At 51.4% G+C, this 18,092-nt stretch overlaps 1 protein-coding gene across 9 annotated transcripts in view; it reads left to right on the top strand.

Moving 5' to 3' along the window:
* The window catches only part of ASCC2 (activating signal cointegrator 1 complex subunit 2), a 39,298-nt gene that overhangs the window by 14,507 nt on the left and 6,699 nt on the right, over nucleotides 1-18,092 (top strand). For 7 of the 9 annotated variants that reach the window (XM_082417288.1, XM_082417285.1, XM_082417283.1 and 4 more), the window contains 10 exons: nucleotides 2,001-2,068; nucleotides 2,981-3,091; nucleotides 4,408-4,520; nucleotides 8,372-8,446; nucleotides 8,896-9,003; nucleotides 9,255-9,323; nucleotides 9,556-9,630; nucleotides 10,875-11,055; nucleotides 12,341-12,555; nucleotides 13,562-13,681. In XM_082417288.1, coding sequence (XP_082273414.1) covers nucleotides 2,001-2,068; nucleotides 2,981-3,091; nucleotides 4,408-4,520; nucleotides 8,372-8,446; nucleotides 8,896-9,003; nucleotides 9,255-9,323; nucleotides 9,556-9,630; nucleotides 10,875-11,055; nucleotides 12,341-12,555; nucleotides 13,562-13,681 — 1,135 coding nt within the window. The remainder of the gene's footprint in view (nucleotides 1-2,000; nucleotides 2,069-2,980; nucleotides 3,092-4,407; nucleotides 4,521-8,371; nucleotides 8,447-8,895; nucleotides 9,004-9,254; nucleotides 9,324-9,555; nucleotides 9,631-10,874; nucleotides 11,056-12,340; nucleotides 12,556-13,561; nucleotides 13,682-18,092) is intronic. The other 2 variants (XM_082417290.1, XM_082417287.1) reach the window with 1 other exon arrangement.

The raw sequence follows: 18,092 nt of genomic DNA, 5'->3' as shown, positions 1-18,092 counted from the left end.
CTGGCCAATTGTCCTTTGGGCAGAAGCCCAGTCCTTGCCCTGTCCCCGCCTCCCGTTTTTTTTTCAACCTTAAGGCTGGTGTTGTGAATCAGCAAGTGTAATTGTGAAAGCAGGGCTCTTCAGTTAGACTCTCTTGGAGATGCCTTGCCAGAGCAGGAGTATATGAGGCCTTGGCCCTGTGGAGGACAGCACTGATCTCTTTGGCAATACCTTGCATCCACCCTGGGTTTCTGAACTGCTTCAGTCTGAGAAGGGACATTTCAAGGGAGGCCATTGCTGTCCCTTCTTTTTTAATTATTTCTTTAAGAGACCAAAAGTCAGATCTTCAGTGTCATTGGAGTCACATAAAGGAGAAGAAAGAGACTCCGAAGACCCCAAGGGTAGATTGTGAAATGTGATCTATTTTGATGCTTATAAAATATCCCTGTTACTCAGGCCTAAGCATGGGAAGTATTATGAAAGAGTGCCTTTCCCTGTGCCCAGTGGTCCAGGAGTGGTGAGGACCGCTGTGTGGCCTGGGAATTATGGGAGGAGACCTGCTCCTGATGCCTGGGTCAGGAGACTCTGCCTGGAGAGGGTGACACCTGCCTTATGGTGGACTTAGCTCTGGGAGGTCACTGCAGGCAGAGGGAGGGGACAGGGCTCATTGTGTGAGGTTGAGGATGGTGTGAGGGAAGAATGCAATTCGAGGGATGGGAAGAGGGTGGCCGGAAATGCCAGCAGAAGCCAGATCTTACAGGCCCTTCATGCCATGGTCAGGAGTTCAAACTTGCCCTTGAGGATATTGCTAGGAGGGTTTTATGAGGAAGAGCAGAGGTTGGTGGGGAGACAGCTCAGTCACTCCCCGCCTGTCAGGAGCACGTGGGCACAGATGGTCAGAGAGTACCTTCACAGGTTGAGGGGTCAGATGGGAGGTGCTGAGGAAGCTCCTGCTGGTAAAACTCAGCTTTCTGGAATCAAGGAATGAAGTGGCCTCCAGGAAGGTGCTTATAGAAAGTCTAGCCACCTAGTGATTCGCTTACTCACCCAGCCCCATCTGGCCTTTGATCTCATTCATTTTCAAATCCTCCAGGATAGGGTGAGGGCTGCAGGGTTATCATTAAGGCAACCGAGGACAGACCTGCCCAAAGACAGAGGACACCTAGAGGTCAGAGCACCCTGACAGTCAGCCAGCCTTAGGTCCTGGGATTGTAGTGGGATGAGGAACCCAGGCCTCTTCTTAAGGGCAGTGGCATTTTGCATCATCATGTCCCCCAGCTAGCTGTGATCCTCCTTCCCTCCCCCCCTACCCCACCCATTTGGGCAGCCAGAACACTCAGTTTCTGTTCCAGTTACCGTATGCTCTAACCTCCGCACTCACAGCAGCAGCACTTGGAGGATAGTGAACACTCGGAGAGGGGCTTCATTTTATAGGAATAAGTGCAAATGTGTGGTAAATCTATCTCCAGGTCCCTGGCAGGCCTCTCACCTTGGAGTAGGGATTAGTATGGCTAGCAGATTCAAAAGCAGAGGGTAAGAGAATTTCTAGAGAAATTTCTCCCTAGAATCTCCTCACATTACTAGAGGCGTGGCCTGGCAAGACTCCTGGATTGTAGCACCCAGGTTTCTTGAGCAGAGTGATCCTGTCTCCTAATTTTCCTGGATGACTAGCTCCCATTTACAAAGCCAGTGCTGTCATACAAAGCACAGTGCCCAAGTGTGATCATTCCCTGGGGATGGCAGGGTGAGCTGGTTGACCAGGGAGGGTCTTTTATGTAATTCGCTGGGCAGAGGTGCTTAAAAGGTTAACTTGTACTGAGCAAGGTCCCTCCCTCACCCTGGGGAAGTTTCTAGGCTGGGCCAAAGCTCTGTGCCAGCGGGGCCGGGGCCAAGACTGCTTTTGTGCACGCAGGCTTAGGAAAGGGGAGAAAGGTCACAGAACATGCTGGCAACCATTTGTACTGTGTCCTCTCCACCCTCACTGTCTTTTCCCAATTCCTACTTTTCTCTTCTCTTTTCAGGAAACATCTTTCTCCAACAGCCAAGTTACTATAATGACCTGAATGAAACCATGCCCACCATCCTTCAGGTACTGACTGACTCTCAGCCCTGCCCAGGGGAGGCAGAGCCCTTCTCCTACCTGCTGATGTTCCTCAACTTTCCTGGAAGAGTCTGAGAGAAATTCCCCCCACCCCCACCCCAGATACACCTCCAGACTGTCTCTGTGTTGCACCCCTCACCTCGCTCCTTTGAATTCATCCTTTCCTCTCTTGAACAGGACTGAAATCTAAGGGCTATCCAGCACTCATACAGAAAGAGCTTGGGGTGCATTTTGTGTTGTTTGTCAACAGCCATCTGCCTCTAAGGATACCCCTGTACGTTTCTCAAATCAGATGAAATAATGTTCACTGTAGAAAATTTGGAAAATTTAAAAAAAAAGGAGAAAAAAACAGAAAGAGGGAGATTAATCTTCCTCCATAATCCCACCACCAAGAGATAACCGCTGTTCACAGTAACTCTTAGAATTTTACATGCTAGCATACTTAAAATATAGCACAATCAGTTAAATACTTACATGATTTTATGATGGGCTCTGTTTTCCCCTCACTGTTGATTTGTCTTTTATTTCAATATAGTTCCCATAAATCGCCATCTCTAGGGGATCCAAAAACATATGTTACTGACTGTAACTCTTAAATATTCATCACCATACACTTGTCCAGTCTATCCAGGTAATATCCACAGGATTTACATACATTTTGTCATTTTAATCCTCACCACAATCCTGCAAGAAGGGTGCCCCCATTATTCCACTTTGACACAGATTCCACTCTCATTCTGCTCTCTGAGAAGGTCACTGTCTCAGCTGGTGTCCCAGGAACGCTGGCATATATTCTAAAGATTCCAAGCAGTTTTCGGATCACCAGTCCCTCGCTGCAGGATGGGGGTCCTAGCTGCTGGCTCGACAGGATGTGGGAGAGTCATCTCTTGTGTTTCACAGGTCTTCAGCAATATCCTCCAGCACTGTGGTTTGCAAGGGGACGGGGCCTGCGCCACACCCCAGAAGCTTGAGGAGAGGGGCCGGCTGACCCCCAGCGACATGCCTCTTCTGGTGAGGTTGCCCTTCAGCCCAGCTTCTTTCTGGCCAGTAGAAGGCCCAGCAGCTTCTTCCCCTGCTCACAGCCCTTTACCCCAACCCCACAGGCAGCTGTTCCCGTCACACAGGTTTAGAGCGTTTCAGCAGGCCTTCTCTTTTCACTGGGAGCTTCATTTATGGAGTAGCGGAGGGAACAGGATGGAGGTTTAGTCTTCACATAGTTCAGGTGGACAGGTTCCTGGGTGCGTTATTCATTGAGCCTTTCATCCACTGCGCCGATTTGCGTGGAGGAGCCCCTAGCACGTGCCAGGCCCCAGGCTGGGCCGTGAAGGTGAAGCAGTGAGCAGAAGCAGACATGGCGCCTGCTCTCGTGGAACTCAGAATCTAATGGGGATGACAGATGGGAGGTAAATGTTTAAGGAGCCTGGACGTGCATCTGGCCCTGTGTTAAGCACCAGAGATAGAGGAGGAACGAAGCAGCTGTGAGCTGCCCTCCTGGAGCTTGCGATCTCGTGGGAAAACAGGCCTTAAACAAGTGTTTCAGAAAAGGGCACACCGAGTACTGTGGGAGCAGGGCATGTTACCCCTCTGAACCGCAGAGAAGTCTCTACAGATAAGTCTCCTCATCTGTGGAATGGAGATCCCAGCCTGCTTGTTAGCGTCATCGTGAGAATCAGGGAAGCCTATGAGGACGCACTCCCTGTTCTGTGCAGGCGCTTCAAACTCTAAGGAAAGTGGGGTGGGCTATTCTTGTCCTCACTGGGATGTACTTTCTGTGCGGGACCTCAGGCGCTGTCTTCAGATTCAGGGATGGGTTCTCCTTCAACTTCCAAGAGAGACTCATATTAGCCCAGGGGACCTCCCTGGCGGTCCAGTGGTTAAGACTTTGCCTTCCAGTGCAGGGGGTGCGTGTTCGATCCCTGGTTGGGGAGCTAAGATCCCACATATGCCTTGTGGCCAAAAAACCAAAACAAAGCAGAAGCAATATTGTAACAAATTCAATAAAGACTTTTAAAATGGTACACATCAAAAAATATATGTATATTTAATTTAAAAAAAAAATGAGAGAGAGAATCGTATTAGCCCAGAGCTAGAAGTCACCCTAGAGATCCCCAGCTGTGCATCTGTTGGAACTACAGTAGCAAGACCCGAGGCTTGGGTTGAGCTCCCCAGATCGTGCTTCTAGAGATGGACCAGCCAGTCTTTGCCCGGACCTCCAGCGTTCACCTGTCTGTTGGGGACCCCCGGCTTGGTCAGCTTTGTCTCAGACCCTCTACAGAGCTGTCCCTGGGGGCGGAGGAGAATAATGCCGTGTTTTCCTTTGGCGACAGGAATTAAAGGACATCGTTCTCTACCTTTGTGATACGTGCACCACACTCTGGGCCTTTCTGGATATCTTCCCTTTGGCTTGCCCAACCTTCCAGAAACACGACTTCTGTTACAGGTACAGAGGTAGTTCTGGCTGTTGAAGTCGAGGTTGGAGTTCACATCTTCGTTCAGCAAGTATTTATTGGGTGCTTAGCATGCACCAGGCCCTCTTCCAGCTCCTGCCTGTGTGGAGGCTGCATTTGAGAAGCACTGCTATTTGGGGCTAAGGACAGGGGAGGGGAGGAAGAAAAACACCAACCTAAGAGTCGGGCAGTTTCAATTCAGTCCCGTTTTGTTTCAGAGCCCCTGTCACAGGCAGGCACAGGGAGTGACAGATGATAAGGAGCGGGCTGAGGACTTCAGCCTCCAGCCCAGGGAAGAGCACACGTGAGGACATGAGCAGATGTGCACCCGTGTGGCGCCAGCTGTTGGGGCCGAATTATGAACACAGACGAGGGAGCAAAGTTCTATCTGGTGAAATAAGAGAAGGTTTCAGGACGACCCTTAAATGAGGTCTTAAGAATGAACAGCAACCTTCCAGGCAGAGGAAGGTTTCCATGGCCGGAAGGGCGTTCAGGCTGGCGGAGTGAACCCTGCGGAGGCCCAGCGTGTGTTCCAGGGAGAACAGGGGAGTGGAGTGTGACACGAGGGGCGGGTGTGGGCATGGGGAGCAGGCGACAACCAGATACGGCTCCAGGGAAGTCAGACTTGGTTTGATGTGTGCTGGCAGGGAGTGGGGCCTTTATTGTGCAGGCAGGAGGGAGGCCCTGGAGGCTTTTATCCAAAGAACTCATAGAAAGATCCTGCTGTGATGAAGAAAGATACAAAGGGGGATACAGGGCGGGGAGGGAGACCCTCTTTGCCCACTTAGCACCATGGGCATCTGTTCTGTGTGCAGTGAGAAAGGGGTGCGTGGTGGGGTGGGCTGCTAACTGGCACGCTGCCTGACAATGGCAGAAGGTGGGGATGGGCGAGGTGGGGTTGGGCTGCCCTGTTCTCAGTGGCCTCTGGCTGTTCTTGCCAGGCGTCTCTCCCCACCGTTTGCAGGAGCTTCTGGGAGCTGCCCAGCTCTGTCCACCCAGCCCTCTGTCCATTCGGCCATTTGCTCACCCATTCAACAAAACATGTATCTAGCCCTGGCATGTGCCAGAGATGGCAGCTGGTGCCCTGAGCCCGCCTGGATCTCCTCAGCTCGCGAAAATCAGACATGAGGATTGATCAGCCTCCTGGAGAACGTTAGAATAAAGCACTGATCCACACTTTCCCCAGAAGGAAGGGGTTAGGATGGGACTCTTAAAAATGTTGTCACAGTTTTTATAAGGTATCTTTTCTCATGGTAAATGTGACAAATGCTTGTAGGAACTTTGGGAAATCCCCAAAGGTAGGAAATGAAAATCACTATGAGAGATCATGCTGTTCTTAGACTTATTTTCATTCACCATAAGCATTTTACCATTTTGTGAAAGCATTTTCCCAAACATGGCGCAGATGGCTTTGGAAAGGGTCTTTGGAGATGAGAGGGTCATTTCCGGAAGAGCTGACTTTCCTGCTAGGTACCCGAGGTGGCAGGGGAGCAGCTCCACCCATCTCAAGATGAGGAGGAAGAAAAGAAAACACTTTTGACTGCGAGTGACCCTGCCTTTGGCAAGTGACACTGCCTCTGACCCACAAACAGCCTGGGGCTGGCTCAGCCTGTTCCAACTGTGCTGGAGGCCAGGAACACCCGCTGAGCGAAGCAGCCCCTCAGTCCCAGAGGGCTCTGGTCAAGGGGCTACCTCCCCAAACAGCCCTCTAGCTAATCTCTCTCAGAACAACCTTCTCCGCCCTCCTTTCTTTCTGTCCTTTAATTCTGTGAATGAATAATACATTCACATGGTTCAAAACTCAAAAAGTATAAAATACACATTGAAAAGCCTCCCTCTCCCCCTTCCCCAGTTCTGTTCCTCACACACAAGCATCGTGTTAGTTTTTTTTGTGGAATTTTCCAGATATATGCATGTAAATATGCACATATAAGCAAATATACACATTATAAATCTCCCGCCCTCTTTTTAATATTTAATATACTGGCATATTATGAGGACTGTATGTACTGTTTGCATTTTACTTTTAAATTTAATGTACATCTGTGCATAAAGCACCTTCAGTCTTTGGTATGGCTGGGTAGAATTCCGTTGTGTGGGACACCAGCCCCCAGAGATTTAGGTTTTTTCCAACTGTTTGCTATTACAAAAAAATTGCGGTAAAGAATAACTTTGCACACGGGTCATTATGTACCTCTTTACAAGTATATCTGAGAAATAAATTCCTAGAAGTAGAATTGTGGGAACAGATGGTATATGCATTTAAAATTTTCACAGATCTCGCCAAATCACCCTCTATAGGGGTTGTTTCAGTTAACCCTCCCACCAGCAGTGTATCCTGGCAACGCCTGACTCTGCTTAGCCAAACTACCCTCTCTGTTGTCTTCTGGGTGCCAGGCTGTGGGCCTCGTAAGACCTGCCTCTTTGGGCCTGCTTACCCTCTGCTACGCACAGCACCACACTAGGAAAAAGTTGTCAGCAGCCAGCCGATCCACAGACAGATGTTTACAGGGTGCCTGCTGCAGATTCAGCACTGTCCTAGGCACGTCAGCTGCATTTCTGGCTTTGGGAAGCTTAAGATGTTCAGAGATAGAATTACACCCCAGAAGAGAGGTAGCTGCATTTTAAGTTGTAAAAACGCGATCTTCTGAGTTCTGTGTATCTAGTTCCAGGGAGGAGTAATCACAGGGGTGAGCGTGATCAGGAAGCGTGTGGCTGGGATGAAGAGTTTCTGTTTTCGCTTTTGTTGAAATTTTTATTGGAGTATAGTTGATTTACAACGTTGTGTTAGTTTCAGGTGTACAGCAAAGTGAATCAGTTATACATATATATGTATATATCTCCATTCTTTTTCAGATTCTTTCCCCATATATCAATAGGTTGCTACAGAATTTTTTTTTTTAATTTTTATTTATTTATTTATTTATTTATTTATTTATTTTTGGCTGCATTGTGTCTTCGTTGATGCGTGCGGGCTTTCTCTAGTTGTGGCGAGCGGGGGCTACTCTTCGTTGCGGTGCGCGGGCTTCTCATTGCAGTGGCTTCTCTTGTTGTGGAGCACAGGTTCTAGGCGCGCGGGCTTCAGTAGTTGTGGCTCGCGGCCTCTAGAGCCCAGACTCAGTAGTTGTGGAGCACAGGCTTAGTTGCTCTGCGGCATGTGGGATCTTCCCAGACCAGGGATCGAACCCCTGTCCCCTGCATTGGCAGGCAGATTCTTATCCACTGCGCCACCAGGGAAGCCCTGTTACAGAACATTGAGTAGAGCTCCCTGTGCTATACAGTAGGTTCTTATTAGTTATCTATTTTATATATAGTAGTGTGTATATGTTAATCCCAATCTCCTAATTTAGGGGATGGAGAGTTTAAATCTGAGTTGAGAAGGGGTGGCTGTGAGGTTGCTGAGGTGAAAAGCAGAGTTGGCTATACTCTGCCAGGTACGGATGTACCAGAGAGGAGTTACACTTTGATGTCATAAGAGGTAGGGAGCTGCTGGCAGTTTTTGAGCAAGACAAAAGTCACTTTGTATTTGTTCCTCAAACCCCAGTGAGTCTGGGTGGCCCTCTCATTGCTCTGTTAGAATGAGCCTATCTGGGCCTTGGTTTCCCATATGAATGGGGGAAGTAGCTCCAGGGCACTTCCCATGAGGCTCTTCCTAGGACCAGCCACTGCGGGACAATCTGGGGTGAACTTCAGGAAGAACCAGGGTGGTCCCGGGAGAAAACTGTGGTGACAATTTGGGAGCAAGAAATAGGCCTTCCCACTCCCTTGAGTTTGCTTTGCTTTTTCTAATGAAGTGTGATATTTGTGAGCTAATCCAGCCTTTTACCCACGTGTGCCACCACAGGCTAGCTTCCTTTTACGAAATAGCAATTCCCGAACTGGAGTCTGCAATTAAGAAGAGGAGGCTTGAAGATAGCAAGTGAGGCGGGGACAAAACTAAGAGTATTGTTGCGGGAGAGAGAAGCCCCAGCTTGGGCCCTGCCCTCCGTGGGCTTTGGCATCCCCATCTCTAAGTCAAGGGGGTGGGACCAAGGGCCATGCGGATTTGGCTGGTGCCTCCCTACCTAATGGCCTCCCGGCCTCGGTATTGAAGCCTTTTCCCTTCAGCTGTTGCTCCAAGCTCTTCTTGGCCTGCTGGTTCCTGACCCCCCTGTTTGAGCTGAGAAGTGGCCCTGGAACCAGCCGGCCTCTCAGAGCCTGTAGCCTTTTGCCACCTGCTGTCAACAGCGAACTGTGAGGCTTTCCCAGCCCCTGGGGGCGGGTGCGGGGGTTGGGGGGCAAGGGGCGCCTGCAAATGCTGGGAAGAAGTTCCCTTGGTGCCTTTTTTGCTTCTCAAATCTACTTCTTTTTTCTCTGTGGCCTTCAAAGGCTGCTAGGTGACCTGTGGCAGAGGCTCTCCCATTCCAGGAAGAAGCTACTGGAGATTTTTCACATCCTCCTGAACCAGATCTGCCTTCTCCCAGTCCTAGAAAGCAGGTAAGCACTCGGGAGCCACTGCCCCACCCGGGTGGAAGAGCCCCCTCCCCTTGCCCAGCAGAGGTGTTTCCCTCACTTCATCTTGTCCTTCCCCTGCTCCAGGGTTGCTGAGCAAAGATGGGAAACTGAGAAAAATGCCTCTTTCCTCCAACTGGCTGGAGGCCTGGCAGAGGGGTGGGGTGAGCGGGCGAGGAAGGGAGCAGCAGATTGTCTGCATGGAATGAGCTCATCTTGCCTGTGTCCTGTTCCAGCTGTGACAACATTCAGGGCTTTATCGAAGAGTTCCTTCAGATCTTCAGCTCCTTGCTGCAGGAGAAGAGGTGAGCGTGTGGCTGAGCTGGGACGGGCCCGTGGCACTCCCACCAGCCCCAGGAGACCTTACGTAATAGAGCCCCTGCCATGTGCTCACCACGGTCTAAGCTTCTGGCATTTGTGGTTGGGCAGCAGACACGGGGAGTGGCCTGCAGCAAACCGTGTGGCTCCAGCCCCTGTGGCTCCAGCCCTGTCTCCCCCGACACCCTCCCCCCCGCCCCGCTGCACTCTCTCTGGCAGGTTCCTCCGGGACTATGATGCGCTCTTTCCCGTGGCCGATGACATCAGCCTGTTGCAGCAGGCCTCGTCAGCCTTGTATCCTTCCACTGCAGCCCCTGGGACGGGCCTGGCCTGACTGGGTCGGACCCACAGGAGTGGAGGGACATTTGGCCCCAGAACACGCGGCCAGCCTTCCCTAGACACCCGCCGAGGCCCCGGCCCCAGTCTCTGGAGGAGAGGACTGCTCTGATCCTTGGGGCAAATACAGCCCTACTTACCCTAGTCTTTGCTGAGCATCTGGACCTGTGTGACCAAGATGGACTCAGCCCTGCCCTTATGGACCTCACTGCAGGATGAGAGATGGATAATTAAATAGGCAGTTAGAGTGTCATATGGGAGAAATTCAGAGTCAGGGGAAACCAGGGAGGCCTTCAACCCAGTGGAGCTTGGGGTGGGGGTGTCACACGGAAGTGAAATCCAAGTTGAGAACAGCGCAAGGAAGAGGAGGTGGCCAAACCCTGAATTAAGTGTTCCTAGGGGACAGCGGACAGAGCAGGCCTATCTGAGGAGCCCACAGATGTTGTGTGCAGATTGCAGAGGGCTGAGGGGAAGGGGTCTAGCGGGAGGGGGTTTAGGCCATGGCAGATGAGCTGGGGCTGAGCAGACCTTCATGGCCCAGGGATGGCCCTCACTGAGAAGTTTGGGGTCAACCCTGCAAGTGCTGGGGAGCCATGGAAGGGTGTGAAGCAGAGGGCGACATTGTCAGTTTCATACTTTGGCTGGTGGGGGTTGGGTTAGAAGTAGAGTGAGGGGGTCTAGGGCAACTCCCCAGCGTCTGGCTTGGCAATACCCAGGGTAGTGGAGAGGGAGGAGGGGCAGGAACGAGCAGGCCCACGGGCCATTTTGGTGGCTGAGTAGGTTGCTCAGTCCTGTCTCAGGGACACCCTGTGGGCCCCCAGCCTTTGCAGAAAGCACGCAACTGGTTCGACAGGAAGCCCAGTGGTAGTGTCCCCACCGGGCCCTCCTCCTGGGGGTCAGTGCAGAGGAGGAGCTGCTGGATCGTCCAAATGCCATGTCCCAGGATGCTCTGCTGCCAGCCCCTGGCCCTGTCTTTACCCAGAGCTGCTTTCTGCTGAGTGGCAGGTACCGGGTTTTCAGGCTAGTGTGGCTGTGGTCTGCCTGGCCCGTTTCCTCATGTAGCCCAGGTGCCCGTGATGCCCACTGGATGCAGCCCAGACAGCCCCTGGCCGAAGCCGTACAGTCAGATGCTGGGGATGGATTGAGAAACAATGCTGCCTCAGAGCTGCCCTCCCAAGAGACTCCTTAACACGTCCTCATAGGGACGAGACTCGGACCGCCTACATCCTCCAGGCAGTTGAGAGTGCATGGGAAGGGGTGGACCGAAGGAAAGCCACCAATGCCAAAGACCCACCGGTGGCTGAGAATCCTAACAGGGTCGTGGAGGCGGCGGAGGCGGTCAGCAGACCATCATCGCTTCCCCAGAACTTGGAGGAAGAGGAGGTGTGTGACAGGAGCGGTGCTTCCCCTGCTCCCCAGCCCCTCCTGGCCCCATCGAGAGGTTGGGGCAGCGGGAAACCTCCCTTCTTTGTTCCTGCTCTGAGGGAAAAGGGTTTCTTTTGGAGTTGACAGCCTCGAGCTGCTGGTCAGCTCTGCGTGGCCTTTAGAGGGTTCTGAGCTGCGGGCATGCTGGGCGGGGTGTGAGGAAGGCAAGTCGCTTAGCTGTCAAAGCCTCAGTTTCCCCTCCATAAGATGAAGCAATGGAGCTTTTTCCATGTGAAATCCTTGTTGGCACTCTCCTCTAAACAGAGTGGAAACCTCTGATCTAGTGCTTTCACTCCAGGCTTTTCCAGAACTCACCATCACCAAGTCTGTGGCCGTACTGATTGGCCACTGAGCCCAGGACTCTTCCCTGCATGTCAGGAGGCAGCATGATGTGGGGATTAAGACCACACAGTCTCTGGGGTCGGGCAGCTCAGGGACGTATCCTGGTTCTGCCACCCGCCAGCTGTGTGGCCTCAGGCACGTCCCTCACATCAGCCTTGGTTTCTCACCTGTAAGGTGGGGACCGCCACTGTCCCCACCTCCATGTGGCTGTGGGATGATGCTCAGAGCTGCTGTGTGAAGTGAGTGCTCGGAGCCTGGCTGGCCCTCGATGCTCCACTGACAGACGCTGCTGCTCTTCCTGTTAGACCCCAGGCCCCGTGACTGCTGTCTCAGGACCTTGGAGAATGACAGCCCCTTGTGCCTCCCCGCCCCCCCACCTTTTCCCCGTTTGGCTTATTTCAGACATGGAGGAGTTCTACTGTTGTTTTTTTGATTTGTGAATTTCCTTAAAAGCCTAAAAAATTAAGCCACTTCGATCTTTCTATACACTGAATCCCCCTCATCGAGGCGGAGATAATCAAAGGAGAGCATCTCCACATAGTCAGGTCCGGTGGTTGCTGTTCCGCTCTGACCTCAGTCATCAACCTGTCCGAGCAGGAAAAGGACTTGATTCATAGAAGCCATGGCCATTTATGGAGAGCCTAGTCCATGCCAGGCACAGGGCTCTGTGTTTTTTGTGCGAAAGCGCCCTGCCCCAAGTCACACAGCCAGAAGTAGCTCAGCTGGTAAATCGTAGAACCCCCTTTCACTTAAGTGACTTGGCTCAGGCCCCTCGGCCAGGAGGGGCAGGGCTGGGACTCAAACCAGGTCCCCTGACTCGAGACCAGCACTGTTGGGGGCCGGTTGCCCTGTCACTGGCCCAACCTAGCCTTCCCCTACTTCACTCTGGCTCTTCCCACAGTGCCTGGGGGCAGCGGCTGCTCCAGGCCCCGCCGTGTGTGGCGTGGAGCTGGACTCACTCATCTCCCAAGTGAAGGACCTGCTGCCAGACCTTGGCGAGGGCTTCATCCTGGCCTGCCTGGAGCACTACAGCTATGACCCGGAGCAGGTGATCAACAACATCCTGGAGGGGCGGCTGGCCCCTGCCCTCAGCCAGCTGGACCACGGCCTAGACAGGTGGGAGAGACGGGTGGGAGGAGGATCACGGCGTCCAGCCTGCCCCGGGGCCCTTGTCAGGGGCCCTTCTTAGTTCCTCTGCCTCCCACGTGTCCCGGGACTCAGCTCGCTTGCTCTTCCCCACAGCAGAGTTTCCCAACCGTGGAAGCTAATGTCCTCTTTGAGGAAACAGAAACCTCAGGCCCCGGAGGTCCTCACATGCCCCCTGCAGGGCAGAATGGGCACCGCTGGACTGCCCTGCTGCACCTCGTAGGAAGACCCATTAGAGCCACAGGGATGTGACCGAGGGGTCGAGAGCCTTCAGAGCTCTGATGTTGCTGGCTTGCCGTGTCATTGCCATCTTCCCAGTAGATTCCTGAGGGAGGACAGCCAAAGCTTCTCACTTCCTTCAGAACCACCCTTCTTTTTTTTTTTTTTTTTTTTTTTTTTTGGCTGCACCACGCGCCTTGTGGGATTTTAGTTCCCCAACCAGGGATCAAACCTGGGCCCTCGGCAGTGAGAGCACAAAGTCCTAACCACTGGACTGCTAGGGAATTCCCCATACCCACCTTTCCTGAGTTGGGCCCACTGCGTCCTTGAAGACCCCAGGAGGCAGAAGGAATGAGTGCAGGAATGGGTGTTTCTTCCATGAATAAATGTTGTTTATTGAATGAATGAATGAAGTTAGCTCTGCGTTTGGACAAGCTCCTCAGCCTCCGTGTGCCCATTTTACAGGTGAGGGCACTTGAGGCAAAAAGAGCTTGAGTGACCTCTGACTATCTATCTCATAGGGCTGTCGTGAGCAAAATCTGTGTGAATGGCACGCAGGACCAAGGGACACTTTGTATGAGGGGTGGCCGCCTACCCAGGCAGGGACAGGATTGGGCAGGTTTTTAGGCTGTGTCCCAGGTGTGGCTGTTGAGGGGGGGGTGGAGTCTCTGACGGATAGAACATGATGGGGGGAGTGGGTGCAGGTAGGCGTCCACTAGCAAGGCCCCCTGAAATGGATTTCTGTGCTGCCCTCCAGACAGGTGAAGCCAGACCCGACTCCCCTGCTGGCGTCTCGTCACAACATCTTCCAGAATGATGAGTTTGACGTGTTCAGCAGGGACTCAGTGGACCTGAGCCGGGTACACAAGGGCAGGAGGTGAGTGTGGTGGGCCGTGGGGTTCCAGGGACCCCAACTCTGCAAGTGCAGAGAGAAAGCGAGAAACTCAGGGCCCCCATCTTGATGGAATTGGTCATGGAGCTTCTGCTCGGGGCTCCCCCCATACTTGGCACCCATGTGCTCCCAGCAGCCGAGCTCAGGGTCTCTAATGATCCTGCTTTAGGCTCCAACTCTGCACACAGAGTTAGTGAGTCCTCCTTGTTGACAGCAAAAGGCCAGCGGGACCAAAACCAGCCCTTCTTCCCTTCTTACATCTTTGGAGGTGTCCACCTCCAAATCCCTGGATGGGAGAGCTGGGCAGTGCTTCCCAGCAGCTGCTCCTTGACCTGAATTTTTCCATCTGGTGACAAAATGAGCAAATGAAGGACCTGTCCTGAGTGAGCTTTTCAGAAGTGAATGTATTCCATTTTGAGGCCTTTCCACTTATGTTTAGTCTATGTCCTTACTTTTTTGGCATTGAAAAGTCCATTCATGATTTATTCATTTATTCAACAAATATTTGCCTGGTGCTTCTAGGCCCTGGATTTATTAGGTGCTGGGGATGTGGTGGGGAGTGAAACAGACAGGGCCCCTGCCCACGTGGAGTTTGCACTAATCAGCTTGGCAAACAAGGAACATGAAATTGCAGATGAAAAAGATTCTCCAAAGTGGAGGTGCACAGACTTCCAAGCCTCTAGTCGGGGCTTCAGTCCAGGCAGAAAGGCTCCTTGGAGAAAATGATGTGGGACTGACTGTGGAAGGACGAGGAAGGGTCAGTTGTGCAAAGGGGGCAGGAGAAGCTTTCCAAGCAGAGTGAACAGCAGGAGTGGTGGCCCCGAGGACATGGGAGCATGGTGAGGGTCGCCTGAGCCGATACATTGTATGTTTTGGAAAGATCACCTGGCTTTGGAATGGAGACCCCTTGGAGGGGCTAAGAGTCAGCAGCCACATGGCATGATGGAGAATGGCGGGGTCAGACACCGTCAGTCCTGCACTAGACCCCCAGCGTTCTCCTGCATGGGGCTGCTTCACGGAATCCAGAAATCTAGGAACTGCTGGATGAGTCCAGCCCGCCCTCTCCCCCAACACATAGATGAAGGTGGTGAGGGTCAGAGAGGGGAGAGGACCTGCCCCGTTCTTGGGATAGGAGCCTCAGTGCCAGAAGCTCAAGCTGTTCCCCATTCCCAGGGCTGTCCAACGCTAGAAGCGTGGCTGACTGCTGGCCTGGGTACCCGGCACAGGGCAACTATAAAGCCATCTGGGTGGCTGGACAGGAAGCATTTGCAAACTGCTTAGTCACGCACGTTGCAACATCCCCAGATCCCAGGCTGGCGATGTTCTCCTGTATCAGTGGCCACTGTTCCAGGCCAGAATGACCCTGCCATGGGGAGAGGGGCAGACCAGGAGGGCTGTACCCCTGCTCGAAGGAGCTCCCTGCTGCCTGGCAGAGAGACCAGGTAGCAAATGTTTACTGAACTCGTTGTGCCGGGTAGCCCGGGCAGAGTCTCTGTTCATGTGTTCATTATTTATTTATTCATACAGCAAATATTTATTAAGTGATTCACTATCTCCAGACCCTGTGCTAGAGACACCAGGAGACAAGGTGAGCAGGGTGCCCAGGCCTCATCCTCAAAGGACACAGAGACCGTGGGAAAGACTTAGGACATTAAACAAGCCGTGACAGAGTGGAGAGGTGCCAGGATGGGGCACAGAGGGGCCTCAGTGGGGACCCCTGTCCTGATGTGGGCAGGGCAGGGGGGCTTAGGGCCTTGGCCCTGCCTTCACGGAGCACGTGAGAAATTAAGTAGCACAAGGCAGATCACCGTTGAGTTAAAATGTGTGTGTGTCATTAAAACAGATATGATATACTCAGTGGCTCAAGTAATAAGGAAATCTGTCCCCTTGCGTGACAGGCAGTCACAGGGTAGGGAAGTCTAGGCTTGGTTGACCTGTGGTGCAGCCACATCATCAAGGGTGCATCTTGCTCCCTCAGGGCCACTGGGTAACTGCAGCTGTTTCAGCTGTGACGTCCAGAAATGACACAGCCAAGAGGAAGTCTGGACCAGGTTTTTCTGCATCTCTCTTAGAGGCCAGGAAACCTTTCCCGGAACTCCCCAGATTCCCCTCACATCTCACTGGGGAACTGGGTCACAGGGCCAAGGTCCAGGGCTCCCAGAAAAGGGGGAAGGGGGAGAACCTGAGCAAAATGAGGGTCTGATAGGAGTGGGGGTGAGGTAAAGGGGGGTTGTTGGGTAGACGCCGAGCACATGTGCCACAGGTGTATAGTAGCTAAGGAAGGAGGCAGTGTGTGTAAGGTGGGGTCCCCTAACTCCTTTGGACTGGACAGTGGTGCCATGGAAGATAATAAGTGTTCTCTCTCAAATTAGTTCTGTTGCCAAAAATGTCTGTGCACCCTGTGTGCTTCCTGGAGAGTCACAGGGCACATTAGTACATTAAAGGATCTGACAAGTCCTGTAGTGAAAGAAATAGGATTCCCTTTGCTGAGCTCAGCAGATGCCAGGTCCACTTCTGCTCATTGTCTGATTTCATGCTCACATCATCCCTGGGAGGCAGAACTAAGTCTTGGCAAGGATAAGGGGCCAGCCTATGATCACACCACTCAGGAAGTAGCCAAGTAGACTTGAGTCAGGAGGCCTGTGTTATGGCCCTGGCTCTGCTGGTAGAAGATGTGTAACCTTGGGAAGGTTACATTGCCTCTCTGGATCCCCTGATTCCTCACCTGGAAAAGGGGGGCTTTATTGCCTCTTCAGGCCCTTTAGAGGTTCAAAAGTGGGTGTCACCCCACTAAGGGCCAGTTTGAATTGGGCCTTGAAGGATAGGCTGGAGGAAACAAGGGGGGAAAGGGTGGCACGTTTCAGGAGAGCCCGCGTGTTCCCTGGGCTTGTAGGAAGCCAAGGAAACAACTTGCTCCAAATACAGTCTCCGAAGTTACTGCTGCTTGACTGATGTTCTGGCTTTCAGATGGATCCTTTTTTTTTCCACATATTTATTGGAGTATAATTGCTTTACAATGTTGTGTTAGTTTCTGCTGTATAACAAAGTGAATCAGCTATATGTATACATATATCCCCATATCCCCTCCCTCTTGTGTCTCCCTCCCACCCTCCCTATCCCACCCCTCTAGGTGGTCACAAAGCACCGAGCTGATCTCCGCATGTGATACAGCTGCTTCCCACTAGCTATCTATGTTACATTTAGTAGTGTATAGATGTCAGTGCTACTCTCTCACTTCGTCCCAGCTTACCCTTCCCCCTCCCCGTGTCCTCAAGTCCATTCTCTACGTCTGCATCTTTATTCCTGTCCTGCCCCTAGGTTCATCAGAACCATTTTTTTTTTTAGAGTCCATGTATATGTGTTAGCATACGGTATTTGTTTTTCTCTTTCTGATTTACTTCACTGTGTATGACAGACTCCAGGTCCATCCACCTCACTACAGATAACTCAATGTCATTTCTTTTTATGGCTGAGTAACATTCCATTGTATATATGTGCCACATCTTCTTTATCCATTCATCTGTCAATGGACACTTTGGTTGCTTCCATGTCCTGGCTATTGTAAATAGAGCTGCAATGAACATTGTGGTACATGACTCTTCTTGAATTATGGTTTTCTCACGGTATATGCCCAGTAGTGGGATTGCTGGGTCGTATGGTAGTTCTATTTTTAGTTTTTTAAGGAACCTCCATACTGTTCTCCATAGTGGCTGTATCAGTTTACATTCCCACCAACAGTGCAGGAGGGTTCCCTTTTCTCCACACCCTCTCTAGCATTTATTGTTTGTAGATTTTTTGGTGATGGCCATTCTGACCGGTGTGAGGTGATACCTCATTGTAGTTTTGATTTGCATTTCTCTAATGATTAGTGTTGAGCATCCTTTCATGTGTTTGTTGGCAATCTGTGTATCTTCTTTGGAGAAATGTCTATTTAGATCTTCTGCCCATTTTTGGATTGGGTTGTTTGTTTTTTTGATATTGAGCTGCATGAGCTGCTTGTATATTTTGGAGATTAATCCTATGTAAGTTGCTTCGTTTGCAAATACTTTCTCCCATTCTGAGGGTTGTCTTTTTGTCTTGTTTATGGTTTCCTTTGCTGTGCAAAAGCTCTTAAGTTTCATTAGGTCCCATTTATTTATTTATTTATTTATTTATTTTTTAACATCTTTATTGAAGTATAATTGCCTTACAATGGTGTGTTAGCTTCTGCTTTATAACAAAGTGAATCAGTTATACATATACAATATGTTCCCATTTCTCTTCCCTCTTGCATCTCCCTCCCTCATTTATTTATTTTTGTTTCTATTTCCATTTCTCTAGGAGGTGGGTCAAAAAGAATCTTGCTGTGATTTATGTCAAAAAGTGTTCTTCCTGTGTTTTCCTCTAAGAGTTTTAT

The sequence above is a fragment of the Balaenoptera physalus genome (genome assembly GCF_965194825.1).
Source record: "Balaenoptera physalus genome assembly, chromosome: 12".
In the NCBI taxonomy this organism is placed as follows: Eukaryota; Metazoa; Chordata; class Mammalia; order Artiodactyla; family Balaenopteridae; genus Balaenoptera; species Balaenoptera physalus.
The sequence above is the reverse complement of the archived record's forward strand: the minus strand, read 5'-3'. Positions and strand labels throughout refer to the sequence as shown.